This window comes from Monodelphis domestica, chromosome 1 (genome assembly GCF_027887165.1).
Source record: "Monodelphis domestica isolate mMonDom1 chromosome 1, mMonDom1.pri, whole genome shotgun sequence".
In the NCBI taxonomy this organism is placed as follows: domain Eukaryota; kingdom Metazoa; phylum Chordata; class Mammalia; order Didelphimorphia; family Didelphidae; genus Monodelphis; species Monodelphis domestica.
In genome coordinates, this window is record NC_077227.1 from 414,146,450 (window position 1) to 414,164,875 (window position 18,426).

Genomic DNA, 18,426 nt, shown 5'->3' on the forward strand with positions numbered 1-18,426 from the left:
AGAAAGAGCAAAGAACACCTAGATTCAGGTCTCACTTCGGACTCTTAACTACCAAAGTGATCTTGGGCAAGGCACTTAACCTCAGTTTCATTCACCTTTAAAATAATGTTTTGATGCTAGGACTCCTTAAGGTTCCTTCCAGTTCTAAATCCTTTGATTCAACTCATTTCAGTATAATTAAACCATTATTCTCTGACTCCTGGCTTTGATTTAAGTGCCTGGTCTGAAATGGCTAAGGAGAGAGTAACAACTTGGAGAGGTACTAGTGAGGCCTGGAAACCATCAGGAATGCTAACATCACCAACAAGCATCCTCTCTAATCCTCTCTACTAATCTGAGCTCCCTAAGACCTGAGGTGTATTAATAACTCCAGACGGAAATCACATTCCTCATCTCAATCAGAAGCCCCTGGGGATGGGAGCTGTATAAATTAGCATTGATTATTAGCATTTTTATTTTGCTTAATAATAATTTCTAATCAGAATGATTTGCACCCACCTGGCTGTATCTCTCTCTACCAGCCCCCTTTATACCCATGTTCCCTTCTCTCATACTGTCTCTCAAGGGGGTGTCAGAGGCCCCCACAATGGAAAAGAGGTCCCTGTGAGAGTGATCACCTTGATCATTTATGTTAATTGCTCACATCCTTTCCCTTAATAATCACACATGGATGCCACTGGGAAGATTCACCCATTTGGATTGATTGGTGTCTTGAAACATACTGATTGTCAAGCCCACCTGGTGCTCTGTCTTCAACACCTAGGGAAAGAGTGCCTGAACCAGCTAGGATCAAGGGCAGGAAGGTGTGTCCTCACTGGGATCTGGTGACTCACATGGGCCCTTCTTCAGTTGAACCTTTGGGGGCAAGAGAGTGGCAAGGGGGCTCCTAGCTCCAAGCTTTTCCTCTATATACTTCTCTATTTTGCTGCAAAGCACCTCTTGTGTTGGCAGTCATCATGGGCCAAATGTAAGCTTCCTGCCTTTGCAATAACTACCTAAATGTGTCTAGATGCCCTCTTTCATGGAAGCTTATAACTCCTCTTTTCTTTTACATATTTCCTTCTCTACTTGAGCCTTAGCACAGGCACAGCTTTCTTGAACATGGTGTTTGCCTATAGTCGGTAAAGATGACCTACTCTATTCCCAGAATGGACAAGCCCCAGCTACATAGGAAAGTCCATGGGTCAGTTTTCTTTTTTCCTAAGTTACCAATTCTAATCTGCTGTCACTTCAAATAAGCTTGTCTCGTTGGTCAAATTATCTCCTAAAACTCGGGCATCACACATGTTCAACTTTAGAAACCATCTAGTTGTCCTCATTTCCCAAAGGGCAGGCACTTCAGCTAAGCCAGTGAGCATTCTAGGTAGGATTTGAACTCAGGTTTTCTTCTCCAGAGTCAAAATTCTTTGACTTCATGTCTCCTGACTCTCCAGTTCAAGACTCTTACTGTGCTATTGTTTACTTTGATGAATTTAGTTCATGTGGCATTATGGTACTCAGAAAATCTTTAACTCAGGCTCTCTGAAAGGGTCCAAGAAAAGGTGAGGATGCTCTTTTCATTGTAGCTTGCAGATATGATAGGAGTCTACTCTACTCTTGTTGCCTGAATCTTCACTCCTTTCCTTCCAGGTCAGTGATTTAATGTTTCTCAAACTGACCTTCTCTACTCTTCCCATCTTCTGCCTCCTAATATAGAAGAACCGTCTGTCTTCTCAGGGTATGGAATCATCATTTATTTACCAAAGTTGACAGAGCACTGGCCTGGGAGTCAGGAGGCCAAACTGTTAGAACCAAGTCTGCTACTGTGTGGCCTTGGACCAGTCACTCTCCTTTTTCCATCCCCCTCTTAGGTCTCATCTTCTTCTTTAAAATGGTATCATTGGGCTAATTTATTGGGTTATTCTGTAACTAAAAGTCTAAGTTTTGATGTTCTATGTTGTAGGGTCCTTTCCAGCTATAACATCCTAAGATTCTTGTTTTAGGCCAGGATAAAAGGGTGTTCGCTGTAACTTTATATAGCTTTAAGGTTTGCACAGTGTTTTGAAGCTCTGTAAGTACCTGACCTTGCAGGGATGTTTGTATAAATCAATACCTCTTCAGTCATATCAAGTGGGTGAAGATCACAAATCCCTCCCCTTAGATGGGAAGTTGGTGAAATCATAGCTCACCAAAGGACATCAATTTAAGATGCTACTTTGAAAGCTGGGTCATAGGAGGACTTCTTTTGAAGAGGGAACTATGCAGATGTACCTTTTTTTTGAAACTTCTGATATTTTTGAGAGAAACAGCTCAGCAAAATGTCAAGAGCACTGACTTTAGAAGGAGCAGGCTTGGGTTCAAATCCTTATTCTGCCACTTACCAGCTATGTGATCTTAGATAAGACATTTTGTTTCCCTGGGCTTTGGTCTCCTCTTCTGAAAAACGGGGATAATAAAATTTGCCCTGCTTACTTCAAAGAGTCATTGTTCAAAGGAGATCATAGATATAAAACATTTTGTAAACCTTAACATATTATATAGAAATGACAACTATTATTACTTTGGAGATGATCTCACCAGCTTTCCCTCTGTCTCTGTCCCTCTTTTGCTTTGTGCCTCTGCCTTTCTCTTTCTTGGCAGACCATAGACTTGATCATGACTGTCCAGTAATTTATTCCCCTTAAATGGTACCCAAAAAAATGGTACAATTCAAGTATCCAAATGAAATAGAATGTGCCCCATTTTTACCTGGAGGGTCTAACTTTAATGAATAATTGCCATACTTTTTGGAATTGCCAAGTGAACAGCCTAGTTTCTTTTTAACTCTTTGATGTCCCTGGAGCCTGGTGATGAGCTCTTGGTACATCATCAGCATAAAAGACAGCTCTTTCTATAAGTCCTTGAGATCTGCTTTTGTCTACACTGTTTCCCTGGCCTAGAATCTTGAGGAGTGTAGATGTTTCTTAAAGTGTAGTAATTAATTTGAAGCTCTTCCTCCTCATTCCCTTGTTCTTGCTAATTCTAAAATATCTCTCTTCCTTTTTCTGTTCCTTCTTGCAGACCTTTTTTCATTCTCTCCCAGATCTATCTTCCTTTCCTTCTCTTCCAATGTTCTATTCAGTTTTTTGAGTGTTCTGTTAGTGTCTATCATCTTGTTACCCCAATGATATGCCTTTCTTTTAGCCTCTATAAATAAAATTGACAATTCCCCTCTATGCTAATACCAGAAATCCTTCACTCATAGGGCTTGGGAGCCCCTCTCTTTCCTGAAATAGCCATTTTTTCCAGTGGATTAGGGTCAGAGGACCTAGTTTTCAATCTTGCTTTTGCTTCTCTCTAATTGTATAACATTGGACAAGTTACCTCATTTAAGGCAACTTCCAGGCTCCAAATATTCTGTTGTAATGTCAAACTATTCCTTTTTGTCATTAGGAATCTTTGCTGCCTTGTAGGGCTTAGACCAATGGTATAAACTTGAATTCCTTACTCATAAGGGGGAAAAAATGCCAGATCTCTCCTTCAAACTCACAAATAGGTCATAACCCTAGAAACACTCTTGTTAAGCTCCCTTCCAGATCCTACTTGGGCCATGGGCTACTGGGTAGTAGCCTGACCTATGGCCTAGACTCCATGTCTCTACATAATAGAATTTCTGGCTCTAATACCTTCAGTGGTTTCCAGACAGTGGTACTAAGTGAACCTCACTAGGTAATGAAGTAAGAGAAAAGGAAGTGATTGGGGCATGTAGTCCCTGATGCCCAGGAAGCCTCACCACTTTGCAGGAAGCTGAATGAATCACCCTCTCATTCTTGCTGGCTCATCTATTTGTTGACGTCAAACTGTTCAGAGTTTGTAATATAACAGTTCATCAACACAGAAGCATCTGCCCTGTTGGTAGACACTGGCCTTTATTTCACTCACTGGATGAATCATGCAAGCAAAGGAGGAGGAGGAGAGGAAGAGGAGGACAAGTCAAATACTGAAGAGAAGCACCTTACTAATTTCATAAATATACAAGGAATGAGAGAAGGGAATAGTACAGCTTAATAGGCAAGAAAGAAGATGAGATGCTCTGTGTTGCCTTGTGGGAGACGCATGATTTAGTGGAAAAGGAACAAGTTTTAAAGTCAGAAACATGGGTTTGAAAATTCTTTTTTCCTACTTACTAACTATATGTTCTTAGGCAAGTTATTTCTCATTTTGAGGCCTCAGTTTCCCCATCTATAAAATGAGTTGACTGGGCTACATAACCTTCAAGTCCCCTTCCAACTCTAGATCCTGTGATCTTGCATTTGAACTCTTTCCAAAGCCTGACTGAATCCCTGTCCTCCGCATCTTTCTAGCATAGGATGTCTCTTGCAACTTGCCAACACCATTCCTTAAGAAGTCAGTGATGAGAATGATGTTGAAAAATGTGAGTTGCTTCTCCTTTCTTGTCCCAGAGAAGTTTTGGCTAAGCTGCTTCATCATAATATATTATCTGACAGGATAATGACAAACGCACTGTTTTAATTTCATTGGCAAAACCCAAGCACACCAGCTCACTAATGATCTTCAGCAGAACCATTAATACAGGCATGGACAATGCTGGGAAATGACAGACATGTGAATCCTTCAGCAGCAAGGTTTAGCAAAATACTGGAATTTGAAAAGATTTTCAACAACTCAACTTGAGGACCACAGAGTATCTGAGATTTCTCTTGAGACTGAGGAGAGCTAGCCAATCTCTCCATTCTTTTAGAAGGAAGCATGGAAATACAGAGACAAGAGTTAACTGGTCTTGGATTGTGAACACGCACCTTAAGTCCTGGTTCTTATTTGGGCCAGTCACTTCTCTCCTCTCTAAGTCTTGAGGTTCCTTATATGTAAAATGGGGTTTGGGAAGAAGATAACCCTCCAGGTCCCTTTAAAAGTGTAGCAGGATTCTTTGACCTGAGAGTCAGGGAACATTTTGTATTTCTACGACAGAATGACTCAGGAAGGTTGCTTCTCCTTGTGAATTTGAGCAAGTTATTCTGCATCTATAGATATCAGATTCCTCTGTGAGAAATAGTTAATGGACAAATGGTTCTTACGGTCATTTCTAGCTCTAGAATTCCATGTTCTATTACCTGACATAGTCTATAGTCCTTATAGCCTTAATATTATCTTTCAGCATCCTATATTCTAAGGCAAATTATAATGTGAAAAAAAGGTTCTAATTTGACATAATTCATAGCCTTAATAAGGGTAGTACAATTCTACTCTCACACTGATTTCTAATGCAAATCCTAAATACATCTTCCCAACAGGAAACAATAGCTTCCTGACATGTATGGAAGATGGGTTGTGGTCCTTCCCGGAGGCACTTTGTGAACTGATGTGCCTGGCCCCACCCATTGTGCCCAATGCTGATCTCCAGACTGCTCGGTGCCGGGAGGACAAACACAAAGTGGGCTCCTTTTGCAAGTTCAAGTGCAAACCAGGCTACCACGTGCCTGGCTCCTCCCGGAAGTCAAAGAAGTAAGTGAAGTTGCAAATGTAAGCAGGGCATTTGGATTAAGGAAAGTTGGTCAGGGAGCATCTGAATCTATTACTATGTATTAGATGAATACATTATCATAGCATCACAAAGAATCCATTATTCCATATTGTTCTATTGTGGCTTCCAAAGTGATTCCAACAAATCAATCAACTATTTACCTAGTACCTATTATGGTAGCAATCCCTGTGCTGCTTTGAGGGGGAGGGTTACCAAATGCAAGAGTGTCCTGTAGCACCCATAAGATATGGTCATCCAGCTTGAATACTTATGGAATCAGAAATAGTCACAAGATAATTCATTCCACTGGTGGGCAGCTCCACTGATCCTTCTTAAAAGTGAGTGAAAATAGACCATAGTAGAGCTCCCACCATTCTTTTCTCTGGAATAACACAAAATAAGCCCCATTCTTTCCCCACGTGTCAGACCGGCACATTTTAAAATTACTATCTCCCTGGAATTCACTTTCCTTACATATTAGGTGAGAGGATTGGAATAGATCTTTTTCTAAAATCTCTTTGAACTTTAAAATAATATTATTAGCACAGCAATCAGAAAGTTAACTCAGTGTTTATGAATTTTGGTTTTAGATCAAGATCTTCTTTCCCCTTGAATTGAAGGAGGCAGCTATGGATTTGGAGAGAGGAAATCTGGATTCAAATCCTAGCTTTCTTTTTACCTATGTGACTCTGGAAGAATTTCTTAATTACTCTAAATCTCAGTTTCTACATCTGAAAAATGAATTATATGATTGCTAAGGTCTTCATCTGCTCTAAGTCATAAAACTTTATTAGTCAGTAATTTAAATAAATATTGTCATCCATCAATATTGTCAATATACATGGGAGGTATATTGGCAAATTCCTCATGAAGTTAGACCAGATTTATTTCATATAGGCTTTCAACATGATATCCACCCTCTGGAGTTTGATGGATAAGAAATTAATCAAATCAATCACTCAGTTCATTTAAAAACATTAAATACTTTCTATGTATAAGGAATTTACTCAAATGATTCCTCTAATTTCTTCCTGGAAGACGGGCTTTCAAGATCCAGTGTATCCAAGATGGCAGCTGGCTAGAGGGAGGCTGTGTACCTGTGACATGTGACCCACCCCCACCCATGTTCCATGGGCTATACCAGTGTACCAATGGTTTCCAATTCAACAGTGAGTGCAGGATCAAGTGTGAGGAGAGTGGCATTTCTTTGGTAAGTGCTTTCATCTATTCATTTAACCTCTGCTTTCCTCAACTATAAAATGTGGACAATAGCAGCGCTTTCTTTACAACATTGTTGGGAAGATCAAATGAAATAATATTTATTGTGCTTTGAAAGTGCTTATTCTATTCCCTGTGTGTGGAAGACTGTACCATGTCCTTCTTGCTCATAACAAAACTAAGGCAATATTTCAAATGTCTCCTTCCTCTTTTCTTGATGTCTTAAAATGTAAGCTCACCTCCTGTTTGAATTGTTTCATGGCCCTGTGGAGTTCTTTAGAAGGATGCTAGGGTACAATGAACATATTTTACAAGTGGAATGTGAATCTAAATATTTCTATAAATCTTTTCTCAAGTAGGCCTCTATTAAGTCAGTATATTATTGTTGATTAATATGACTGATGGTGATGCTGATGGTCATATGGAAAATGATGGTAAATTTGTGCCTTTGAATTTATGATGTCCAAACAGGAATCAGAGGACCTAGAATTGAATCCTAGCTCTGCTGCTTATTGTTTACATGACTTTGGCTGAATCATTAATTGGCTTCATTTACCTTTTCTATAAAATAAAGATTTGACTAAATGACCCCCATAATTCCTTCCAGCTCTAAGTATATACTGATGATAGTGTTGATTGAGACAATTAAGATTATGATAAAAAAAAACAATTTCCTATATTCCCACCTATAGTTAGTACCATACAGAAGATTTTTAAATAAAACATGGTCATTGCTTACTGTTAGCTTATAATATATCTGGAAATGCACAAATAGCTCATGTGTAATAGACAATTTAAGAATCAAAAGATTTGGTAATAAACTCATATCACATGGGAGTTAATAGGACGTAAAAGTCCATTTAGCCAAAAATAGTCAGGGAAGGCTTCATGGACTAGGTGGCAACTTGAACTTGGCCATCAAAAATGGAAAGGATCTAGGCCATCCACAGAGAGGGACACAGAAGGCATTCTAGAAGAGAACAATAAGAGTTAAGGCACAGAGTTGGAGAATATTATATAAAAAATAGGGGGACAACAGGAGAGTAGGCATGCATTGGAAAATCATAGGTGATTGTATTAAAAGTCCTGTTTTGAAAGCCAACCAAAAGAGTTTAGACTTGAAGAATAGGTCACTGATGTCAAACAAATAGAAATGGAGGTCAAAAAACCATATGGGCCACAAAGTGACCTAGAAAACCATATATATATACATATATATATATATATATGTATATATATATATTTTTTTTTACTTTAATACATCAACATGTTAAAATCAGCTAGGCATTTCATTTTAATGTTGGTTAGCCCTACTTGGAAGTATTGTGGCTTGTATACCACATGTCTGACACCTCTGCAGTCAACTATAAGAAGCTATTTTTCTTTTCTTAGGTTGAAAATGTTATAATGAAAAGAACCATTTAGGAAAATTAGTCTGGCAGTAATAGGTTGGATTCTATAGAATTTGTAACTTTTTAAAATGTTTTCAGATACATTTTTTTATTTGATCCTAAGTCCACCCTTATGAAGTAGCCCCAATAAATACAATGATGATGGTAGTGCTGCTGCTGCTGATAGATTTCTTTGTTTGAATTTATGATGTAACTAGAATCATAGGACCTAGAATTAAATCCTGATTCTGCTGCTTACTACTTACATGACTGGCCCCCATTTGGAAGACGAAGATCATCAACTTTTATAGCAGCAAAAGATTTTAGTACCCATATAACACAACATTCCCTTCATCCCCTTTTTACTGATAAGGAAACTAAGACTCACTGGTGGCTAAGTTTAGATCCCAAAGGAAAATCCATAACTCTATCTTCATTTGGAATATCCTATCCCAGCAGCGAATCCTCACTACAAAATGATGGGATGAGTGCAGGATATAAAATATTTAAGAGCTCACAAATATTGGAAGGCTTTTCTAAGAAGAAGTAGCAGCAGCCCAGGGTTTTGGACCCTAATTATAAAAAGTTGAAATCTTAAGTTCTAGAGTGAAAAGGATCTTTAGAGATCATCTTGGTCAAACACCCTTTTTTTTACAGAGGAAGCAACTGTTACTCAAGAGAGAAGTGATTTGCCAGAGGGCACAGAGCTATGGACATCCCTTCCATTAAGGGTAACAAAGCATCACATTGTTTGGCTTTGTGGAAAACCCAGATCCACAATTAGTCCCAATATGCTTCATGACAGAGTAGAAAGTTACCTATTAGCCCACTAAGCTGGTACTTGGTTTCAGGAGGTACATTTCCTGATTAATTTGGAGGTAGCATCTTGGGTAAGATGCCAAAATATGTCTTACCAAATGATCATAAATGTAGGCATGAAAAGGATATTAACAGTTCCCTTTCCTGATCTCCCTCATCCTCTTTTGAAGATGAGTTAACTGAGACCATGATAGAGCAAAAGGCTTACCTAAGTTCATACATACAATAAGGCACAAACCAGAGATTCAAATCTATTCCATCTGAGTTCTCTCTTCTGTTATCACACTACCTTTGTGCTCAAACTCACCTGACTCCACACAGATAAAGTTCAGGGGATGGTTGGTCATTCTGGAGGCTTGTGATTCTACACACAACTCATCAACATAAACAGAGAAACACAAATGTGAACAGAAGAATAAAATGATTGACACTTAAGAAAATCACACAAAACATGGAGCCCAATCTACATAGGGCCACCATTTAGCTCATGTACCAGTGCCAGTCAAGACTGATTTTAGCAGCAAGTATCCAATCAAAATGCTATGTTCCTATTGAACTTAAAGTAGATTTCAAGGGCTGAGTCTAACTCATTCCCATTAGCTCAATCCCAAATAAACTTAATTTGATTATTTGGTCCCTAAGGACTAAAGGTCCATATTTTTCTTTCTTTCTTTTTTTTTTTAATTTGATTGGCTGGAAGATACAACTCAGGAATCCTTGAGTGCAATGAATATGTATATTTATGGGCACAGGCACATGTACATACCAAGAAGGAAGAAAGAGGGCAAAGGACAGAGGCAGGAAGGGACGGATGCCACGATCCCCTTAGACTGCTTATAGAAAAAAATGTTAGTAAGTGTTACACAAGCCGCTGTAGCAGCAAGGCCAAATAATATTCTGGCTGTGGTCATGTTATCAAACTGAAACCCAGTCTGTCTGAAGGCTGCCAAGTTACTTTCATGGCCAGCTTGTATTTAAAGAGAGGAAAATGTAAATTTATCGGAGGACTACAGAAGGGCTGTTTGGCAATATGAGCAGGAACCTGGAAGCAGGAGAGCAGGGTATCGCTTGTCAGTTCAAAGAATGAAGCTCTCCTTGCCAAATGGCTTCTAATACAATTGACATTTCTGAGGTTATACTGAAAATGAATTTCCTCTACCCTCAGACCAACAACCTGAGAGCCAATTCTAGTATTCACCTCAGATTCCCTTTTGCTGCCTGTAAACACAGTACATGTGGACAGTACGGGACATTCAAAACCCCATCGCCTCTATCTCGCCAGCTCTTCTGTGCTGGACACTGGGAAACTGCCTTGTTTCAAACATCATAGCATGTATTTGGGGGGGGGGGTTTACATTTTCCAAGTGCTCTATTACATAGTATTTAAAAATCCATGTTTAATAATCATGCATGCATGGATAAATGGAAATAACTTTTATTGCACACCTTTACCACACTCCTTTGTTAAAGGTGGCATTTAAATCAAACATTTCTCAAAGCTTTTATTCTCAAGCAAGAACTTTTTTCCCTCCTCTGTTTTCTCCCTTATTAAAGCTTTCAAAGTGTTTATTCTAGGTCTATAGTATTCAGTCCTAGAAAGATTCTGAGATATCAGTTTACACATGAGGAAATTTAGAGAGGAGTAAGTTGTCTAATTTAATAACTAGTAAATGAGAGGGAGTAGGGTACAGCGAATCTGGTTTTAAACCCCTCATCTGACAAAGCTGATTACTTGTGTAATTATAGGTAAACCACTTAATGACTCTGGACCTCTCTAAAATGAAGATGTTGGTCTAGATAGCATCTAAGGTTCCTTATAGCTCTAGAACTATGATGATATGAAATAACAAAGCTAGGATGTGAACCAAAGGCCTTTAACATCCAAACCCAGTGTTCTTTTCATTATCTGCCCAACATTGCTTTTTGTATGAATGGTTTGGGGTTTTTACTGTTAGAACCTTACTTATTACATTGGAGGAAAGAGTACAGGGAACAGGTATATCCTGCATGAGAGCTTATGGTTCCTACCTATTTATATTTCCTTTGAGGAGTGTGGTTCAGTTCAGATCTGTGATTTCATCACTATAGAGAATTCTCTGTCTGTAAAATCTCTCCTCACATGCAGATTTAGTCATTCATTTCTGTTACAATATCAGAGAGTTGGTTAGAACACTGAGAGGTCAAGTGACTTGTCTATGGTCACACAGCTGGTATATATCAGAAGCAGGGCTTGAACCCAAGTCTTTATGACTCTATGGTTGGCTGTCTATCCACCATTCCATGCTGGCTCTCTTAGACATGCTTTTTTGTCTAGGTTCCTGTATGATGTAGTAAATTATCTGGGCTCTGAGCTACTTGTCTCATCCCAGGCCCTAAAACAACAGGGATTGCCTTGATACTTTTACATTTTACCCCTGACCCTTGAATGAGTATATAGCACATCCCAAAGATCATGGGTATATCTTGTACCAGTGTATTATTATAGGCAGCCCTGGCTTTAAGACTAATTAGCTTATGTGACTTGGAGTGATTCACTTCTCTTCTCTGCCTCAGCTTTGTTATTTATAAAACAAAGAAATTGGACACAGTAATCTCTAGTTCTAGGAAGAAAATATTATGACCAATCATGTGTGAGTTTTCTCTTATTCTTACTGCAAATATGTGCCACCAGGAACATGTAATGCTTCCATGAAAATGGCTTTATTCTAACTTGCTTGTCATTTCTGCTCTCAAACTGCTTGATTCCTCCATCCCCAGTGAATAGCAGGACATTGTAGAAAGCAGAAAAGTATACCGGTCTTCCAGAGTAGCAAGAATACAGCTAAAAGTCATTTTATTCAACAGTTAGCACTCAGGGAAGGAAGAAGACCATGAGTGCTAAGGAAAACATCTAAGTTCAAATGCAAGTTCTGTTCATCTCAGTTTCCTCATTTTCAAAAGGAAGAGATTGGGCTAGTTTCTCTCAAGTGCCTTACAGCTTAGATATTTTCTGCTGCTTTGTTACTCTTTTTGTACCCTTAGCATCTTGCAGAAGGCCTTGTACATTTTGGAGGGGTGGGACAGGAATAGATAAGACCTGTGATTTTCATATCAGGAACTCCCTTTGAGACAGTGCCAATCGATGCACTTTTGCCAACTTAGAGTTTTAGGGCCACTGAGATTTGAAATGACTTCATCAAGATTGCACAGGTTAGTTATAGAGCTGGGTTTCAAACTCAGGTTCACTTACTCCAAAACCATTATTACTCTTTCTACTATACATCATTGTGCCTTGCATACAGGAACATCATAAATGATTGCCTTTCGGGGGCAGAATACAGAATACAGAGCCTGGCCTGGAGAGAGGAGCCCTGAGTTCAAATTTGGTCTCAGATACTTCCCACCTGTGTGACTCAGGGCAAGTTACTTACTTCCAATTGCCTAACCTTTACTGTTCTTCTGCATTGGAACCAATACTTAGTATCAATTCTAAGACAGAAAATAAAGGTTTCTAAAAATAAATGTTCAATGAATTAAATTCTAAAGTCTCTTCTAGTGCTGATAATCTCTGATCCTACAAACAAGGAGGAAAATCCTAAATGAGATCCATAGTATTTACATCCTGAGGTACTGAAAAGAGTATTGGCTTGGCACAAGACCATGTGAGTTTGGATCTCAGCTCTGCCCCTTACTAGCTTTGTGTCCTTGACTCAGAGTATCACTTCTTATAGAAACCATGTGTGATCCTTGGGATGTGGATGGAGAGGTACAAGTTATCCAGAAGTTACCTTGATGTAGATAACCATAGAGAACATCCATCCATCCATATCCCAAGGATCACACATGGTTTCCATAGAAAATGATACTCTAAGCAAAGATAATTCTAAGACCTTCAGAAAACAGATAGGGGAAAAAAGGATGTGTGGGATGGTAGGCAGAAATATTGATTCCAGCTGATCCAAAGATGCTAATTATCTTGATTTTAAAACTTGCAATATGCCCCTGACCCTCTGAAGTGATAACACAAGCCTTTACCCAAGCAAGATACTCATGCTTGCTTAGCAAGGAATCATGAAGGAACAAACCATGGATCACAGATAAAGACCAGGAAAGAACCATAGAGGCCATTACGACTTTTTACAGATGAGGAAACCAAGGCCTGGAGAGATTAAGAGATAGTCATTGCCATATAGCCATGCTTTGAAACCAGCTCCTCTGCTTCCAAATCCAAGGATTATTTCCATTGTAGGTGATTCACCTTGCCAGCAGAGGCTATGTTACCCATTACAAGCTTTAGGATGTTTGGTGCAGGGCAGCAGCCATAGAGCTAGAAGATCCTACCAAACTGGCATTTAGGAAAAGTGATTACCTAAGAGAGGCTTTCATTAGGCCATCTGGAAGGATGGAGGGAAGGCAATTCAGGATTCTGTAATGCATTCAGCCCATTCTGGCAATCAAAGGAAGGTTCACTGTAATGGTGTTTTCACCTTTAAAAGTGATAGTTTGCAAACTCCCTATGATACTTCACACACACACACACACACACACACACACACACACACACACACACACACATATACATCCATATATCACTCTCCATTCTGTTGATTCATGCTGAAGCTTTTATACTCTAGGCATATAAGCAGGCATCAGGGAATGGGAAATGGGCACAAGGAGGGATAACCCATGTGGTTGCTGTGTTGCTGAAAGACCCTCAAAGAAGTATGATTCCCCCAAAAGGGGGAAATGCCATGAAAATTAGAAAACATAGCATAATTTGGAAATAAGTTTTGCATGAGTTCACATGTATAATCAATATAAAATTTCTTTGCCTTTCAAGGAGCGGGGGAGGATCAAAAAGGAGGAAGAGGACTTGGAACTAAAATTTTTTTACATATTTTTGGGAAAATTTTGGTGAAATAGATAAAATCTATTAAATAAATATACAATAAAATATATATAAATGAAAAAAATGAAAATCATACCATTTTGAGACCGAAGTTTGAGTATTTTAGAGAACATCTACTCCAACTTCTTTGTTCTATAAGTGGAGAAATTGAGACTCAGAGAAGATAAATGATTTTTCCCATGGTACCCTGGCTACTTGGTGGCAGAACCAGGATTCCTGAGAGAAAAGCCCCACCTTCCTTAGTTCTTCACATCCCATAGCAATAATAGAAGCTAGCATGTGTGTAGTCCTTTATGGTTTGCAAAAGAAAGTTGAGAAAGTCTGTGTGGGGTACTGAAAAGAACACTAGTCTTAGAGTCAAGAAACTTGGTTTTCACTCTTAGCTAATTATTAGCTGTGTAACCACCAACTATAAGCATTTTATAGAAAACTTTAAGGTTTGCAAAACATTTTGCCAATATGATCCCATTTTATCCTCACAAAAATCCTAGGAGATAGGTGCTAGTATTATCCTTTCTTTTCAAACGAGGAAACTGAGACAGATAAAGGTTAAGTGACTTTCCCAGGGTCTCACATAGCTAGTAAGTTTTGAGGATGTTTTGAATGCACTGTTGTGATGCCAAGTTCAGTATTATCTACTTCACAATCTAGATGCCTCAACCAAAACGTGTAACTTCTATTAACTTTGGTTTCTTCCTCTGAAAAATGGGGATAATCAAAGTATACTCCTTTCCTCACAGGATTGTTGTGAAGAAAGCACTTTATAGACTGTAGAGTGCTATAGGGACATAAGCTCTTATGAGCCAGTTTGGCACTTTTGGAACCTCGTGCGAATGACCCTTTCTGTGTCAATGCATGGCCTCTTGGTGACCTAACACTACTCTCTACAATATTCTTTTCAGATCTTTCCATTATCTTGTTCCCAAAGAACAGACTTCATATACTTGTCAGGTCCTCACTTAAGCTCTACTGGTTTGAAATTCCCATAGTAGAATCCAAGTTAGGGTTTAGTCTCTGTGCTGCAAATCTGATTTTGAGGCCAGCTTTGTCCTATATTATGCTGAAGTCTGCAAACCTTTTAAGGACTGTGGGCCAAACTCAGGGTAAACCTGAGCCAAGTTTCCAGGAAAATTGGGGACGATTTTTGGTTTCTGAGAGAAACCAGGAGAATCTTGGGGACGTGGGCCCAGCTGAGGGTCGGTGAGAGTCTGGGGTTTGCTAATGTCTCAGCTACAAGCTCATAAGGAGAGAACCCATGTGAACCCATATAAACCGACATGAGTTCACACAGAACCTTTGGGATTCAACGCCATGAAGTTCCCTGCAGCTGTGTGTTCACGAAGGCCACCCTATGCTCCAATGCCAGACACATTTCGACTAATAATACTGCCGAGTGACCATACTTCCTGGACCTTCTCCTGTTGGCCTGTGGGAGTTAGAGCAAGAGGCCCCCTTTCTCTCTCAAATCCTGTTTCCTCTCAGCTGTTTTATAATCATAGAATCATAATCATAAAATGTTGGAGCTGAAAAGAACCTTAGTGGTCAAATCCAACACCCTAATTTTATTTTTATAGTTTTTAGACACTCTAATAAGACATTTAAAGTTAACAAAGACCTTTCCTTACAATAACACCACCATCTGGATAGTATAATTATCATTATCTCCATTTTACTGATAAGGAAACAGAAGCACGGGCATACCCATGGCTTGTCCATCTATGCTTCTAAACTATCTATCTAGTTGTATAATCCAGCCTAACAGGTCAGTGTTGCAATCTCATAGTCTATGCAAGTAGCTTGCAGCTCTAGGAGGCACTTTGGCATAGAATTGTAGTAAAGAAGCCCTAGGTTCAATTTCCACATCATCATTTATTAGCTTTATAACCTCAAGCCAGTCACCTAAACTTGATAAGCATTAATTTCCTCATTGTAAAATGAGGACAATAATAATGTTTATCTTATAGAATTGTGAGAATCAAATGAGATAATTCATATGAAAGAACTTGCAAATATTAAAGCAATATACAAATATCAGCTATTATTATGACCCCCATACGCTACCAAAATTTTGGGTTTTTTTCCATGTTCATTTTGGGAGGACTAAGCCAATAAAGTGACTTCAGTATAGCTAGCCAAATAGGCTTAAGGTGAAGCATAGTACCATAAGTTGGGTGTGATCCTTCCCAACCTAATTCATGTCACAGAATCCTAGAGGAAGAGACTTCAGGGGCCTTTGAGTCCAGTTCCTAATATGAAGGAATCCCCATTATAACATACCCGTCAAGTGGTTTTCCAGTCTCTCTCTAAAGACTGCCAAGTAGTAGAAGCTCAACTCCATTAACATTTATTAGAGGGCAAGCCAGGTCGTAGGGGTGTTTCTTTCTTCATCTTGGTTATAGTTGTATTCCATAGTTTAACTTAAAGCCTATAACTGGTTTTTAAAACAGTCTGAGGAAATTATTAGATAACAAACTATGCTGAATTTCCCATTCATTAAGGACAAGCCATCTGCATCTCTTAGAAGTTTCAGTTCCTTGTCACTCTCATGCTTTTACCACCGTCTCCTTCACTTTTATTTTCTTTACATAGTTAATGCCACACTTTGCATAGAGTAGATACTAAATAAAAATCCTGATTAATGAAGTTATTTTTTTCTATGTCCAACTCTGTCTGGGATTTTGGCAGGGCAGAGCCATCTTCTCTACATAAGGAAACTGAACCAGAGAAGTTAAATGAATAAAAAACAATTTGTTGGGGGTGGAGGTGTTCATAGTGGATCATTTAATTTTTCAAGGACCTAATTCCTCTATAACCCTCCAAACCTGTTCAAAGAAAAGTGAATCTACCTTGCCTTCTTAGGAAATCTCAAAGGATTGGCTAGATTTGTTGTTTGGGTCAATGTAAAGGGCCTTATACAGGAATGAAGTGTTGTAACCAATCCAGGCAACTGTATTTGGGGGAGGAGGGGAGGAGGAATTACTTGTATGCTAGGAGATGGGCTAAGAGACCTTCAAAGTTCAACTCCCAGAAAGTATATTTTGATTTCCATAAAGGCAAGCAGCCTTTATGGAAAATGAAGGGGATGCTAGAACTCCCCCCCTTTTTTCTATTAGAACCTATTTTTCTTGAAGACAAAATTTAAGTTTTATCTAAATTGTATATCTTTCCCTCCCCTAGCAACTGGTAGCACAGAGAATAGAGTGATGAGCTGAGAATCAGGAAAATCTGAGTTCGTATTTGACCTCTAACTAACATTGGACAAGTCACTTAACTTTTGTTTGCCTCAATTTCCTCAACTGTAAAATGGAGATAACAAGAGAAACTAACTCAGAATTGTTGTGAATATCAAATGAGATAATACTTGTAAAACGTGCTTAACATAGAACCTGGAACATAGGAAGCATTATATGCATGCTTTTTCTCTCCATGCAAACTCCATCTTGGAATTGAGCCCAAGTGTTGCTTCTAAGGCAAAAGAGTGGTAAGGGCTAGGCAACTGGGATTAAACAACTTTCCCAGGATCACACAGTTAGGAAGTATCTGAGGCCAGATCTGATATAGGTGCTGATAAGGCTACGCAATTGGAATTGAGTGACTTGCCCAGGATCACACATTTAGGAAGTATCTGAAGCCAGATCTGAAACCAGGACTTCTTGTCTCTAGACTTGGCTCTCTACCTACTGAACCATCCAGCTGCCCCTCAGGCACTGTTTTTTTTTCCTGTTATTTTTTTAATCCCCATAACCTAGTGTTGGAATTTGGTACATGTCTAATAAATACTTATTGATTGATTGTTTGCTCTCTGTCTCTCAGGGTCGTGGGAGTAATGTGATTCACTGTCGAAAGGATGGCACTTGGAGTGGTTCATTCCATGTCTGCAAAGAGATGCAGGGCCAGTGTTCCCTGCCTGATCAACTCAACAGCAATCTCAAGTTGCAGTGTTCTGATGGCTATGAAATAGGTATGAGGTGGTGGAGGGGTGGGAGGGCTACTTTGGGCATGTACAGAAACCCTACCCCACCCCTGAGCCATCCAGTTTGGTCCTATGAAATGGAGATGGTGATGTTGGTGATATACCCTGGTGGGACTGGGCCTACTACTTCAGCATAGATCCTGGTGTGCCCCATGATGCACCCTGGAGTGCACCTTATCCAAAGGATCACTTTGTCTTAGAAGATTTCTCATTTGAAGAGTTTCCAGGATTTGAAATTCCTCTGAAGTATATACCATCTAAAGCTTCATATCTCTACCTGTTTTTTTTCCCTGATTGGGCTTAAAGACCTAGAATAAAGTCTATGTAGATATATTATAATTTAATGATACAAAAGTCACAGTGAAGAGGCTTGAACTCTGGACCCTACTTCAGCCACTAAATGAATGACCTACGGAAAGTCATGAACCTCTCAGCCCAGTTCCTTGTTTATAAAGTGACACACTATTTGTATCACCTTTCTCTCAAGAACAATGTGAGAAAAATACCATACTAACCTCAATTAACCAAAGCCTTTGGGCTTTGGATAAGGGACATAGAATTTTAGTTAGATGTGTGAGGCATTCAGGGAGGACTAGTACCTCTAGTGTGAGGGCTTGCTAGCCCTTTTTAGAGATGT

The 18,426-nt window shown here is 39.2% G+C and overlaps 1 protein-coding gene across 2 annotated transcripts in view; it reads left to right on the top strand.

The window, feature by feature from the left end:
• Positions 1 to 18,426, top strand: part of PAPPA (pappalysin 1) — a 289,767-nt gene that overhangs the window by 233,863 nt on the left and 37,478 nt on the right. For both annotated transcript variants that reach the window (XM_056822169.1, XM_007474734.2), the window contains exons 16-18: positions 5,271 to 5,481; positions 6,539 to 6,710; positions 17,630 to 17,777. In XM_056822169.1, the coding sequence (XP_056678147.1) occupies positions 5,271 to 5,481; positions 6,539 to 6,710; positions 17,630 to 17,777 (531 nt within the window). The remainder of the gene's footprint in view (positions 1 to 5,270; positions 5,482 to 6,538; positions 6,711 to 17,629; positions 17,778 to 18,426) is intronic.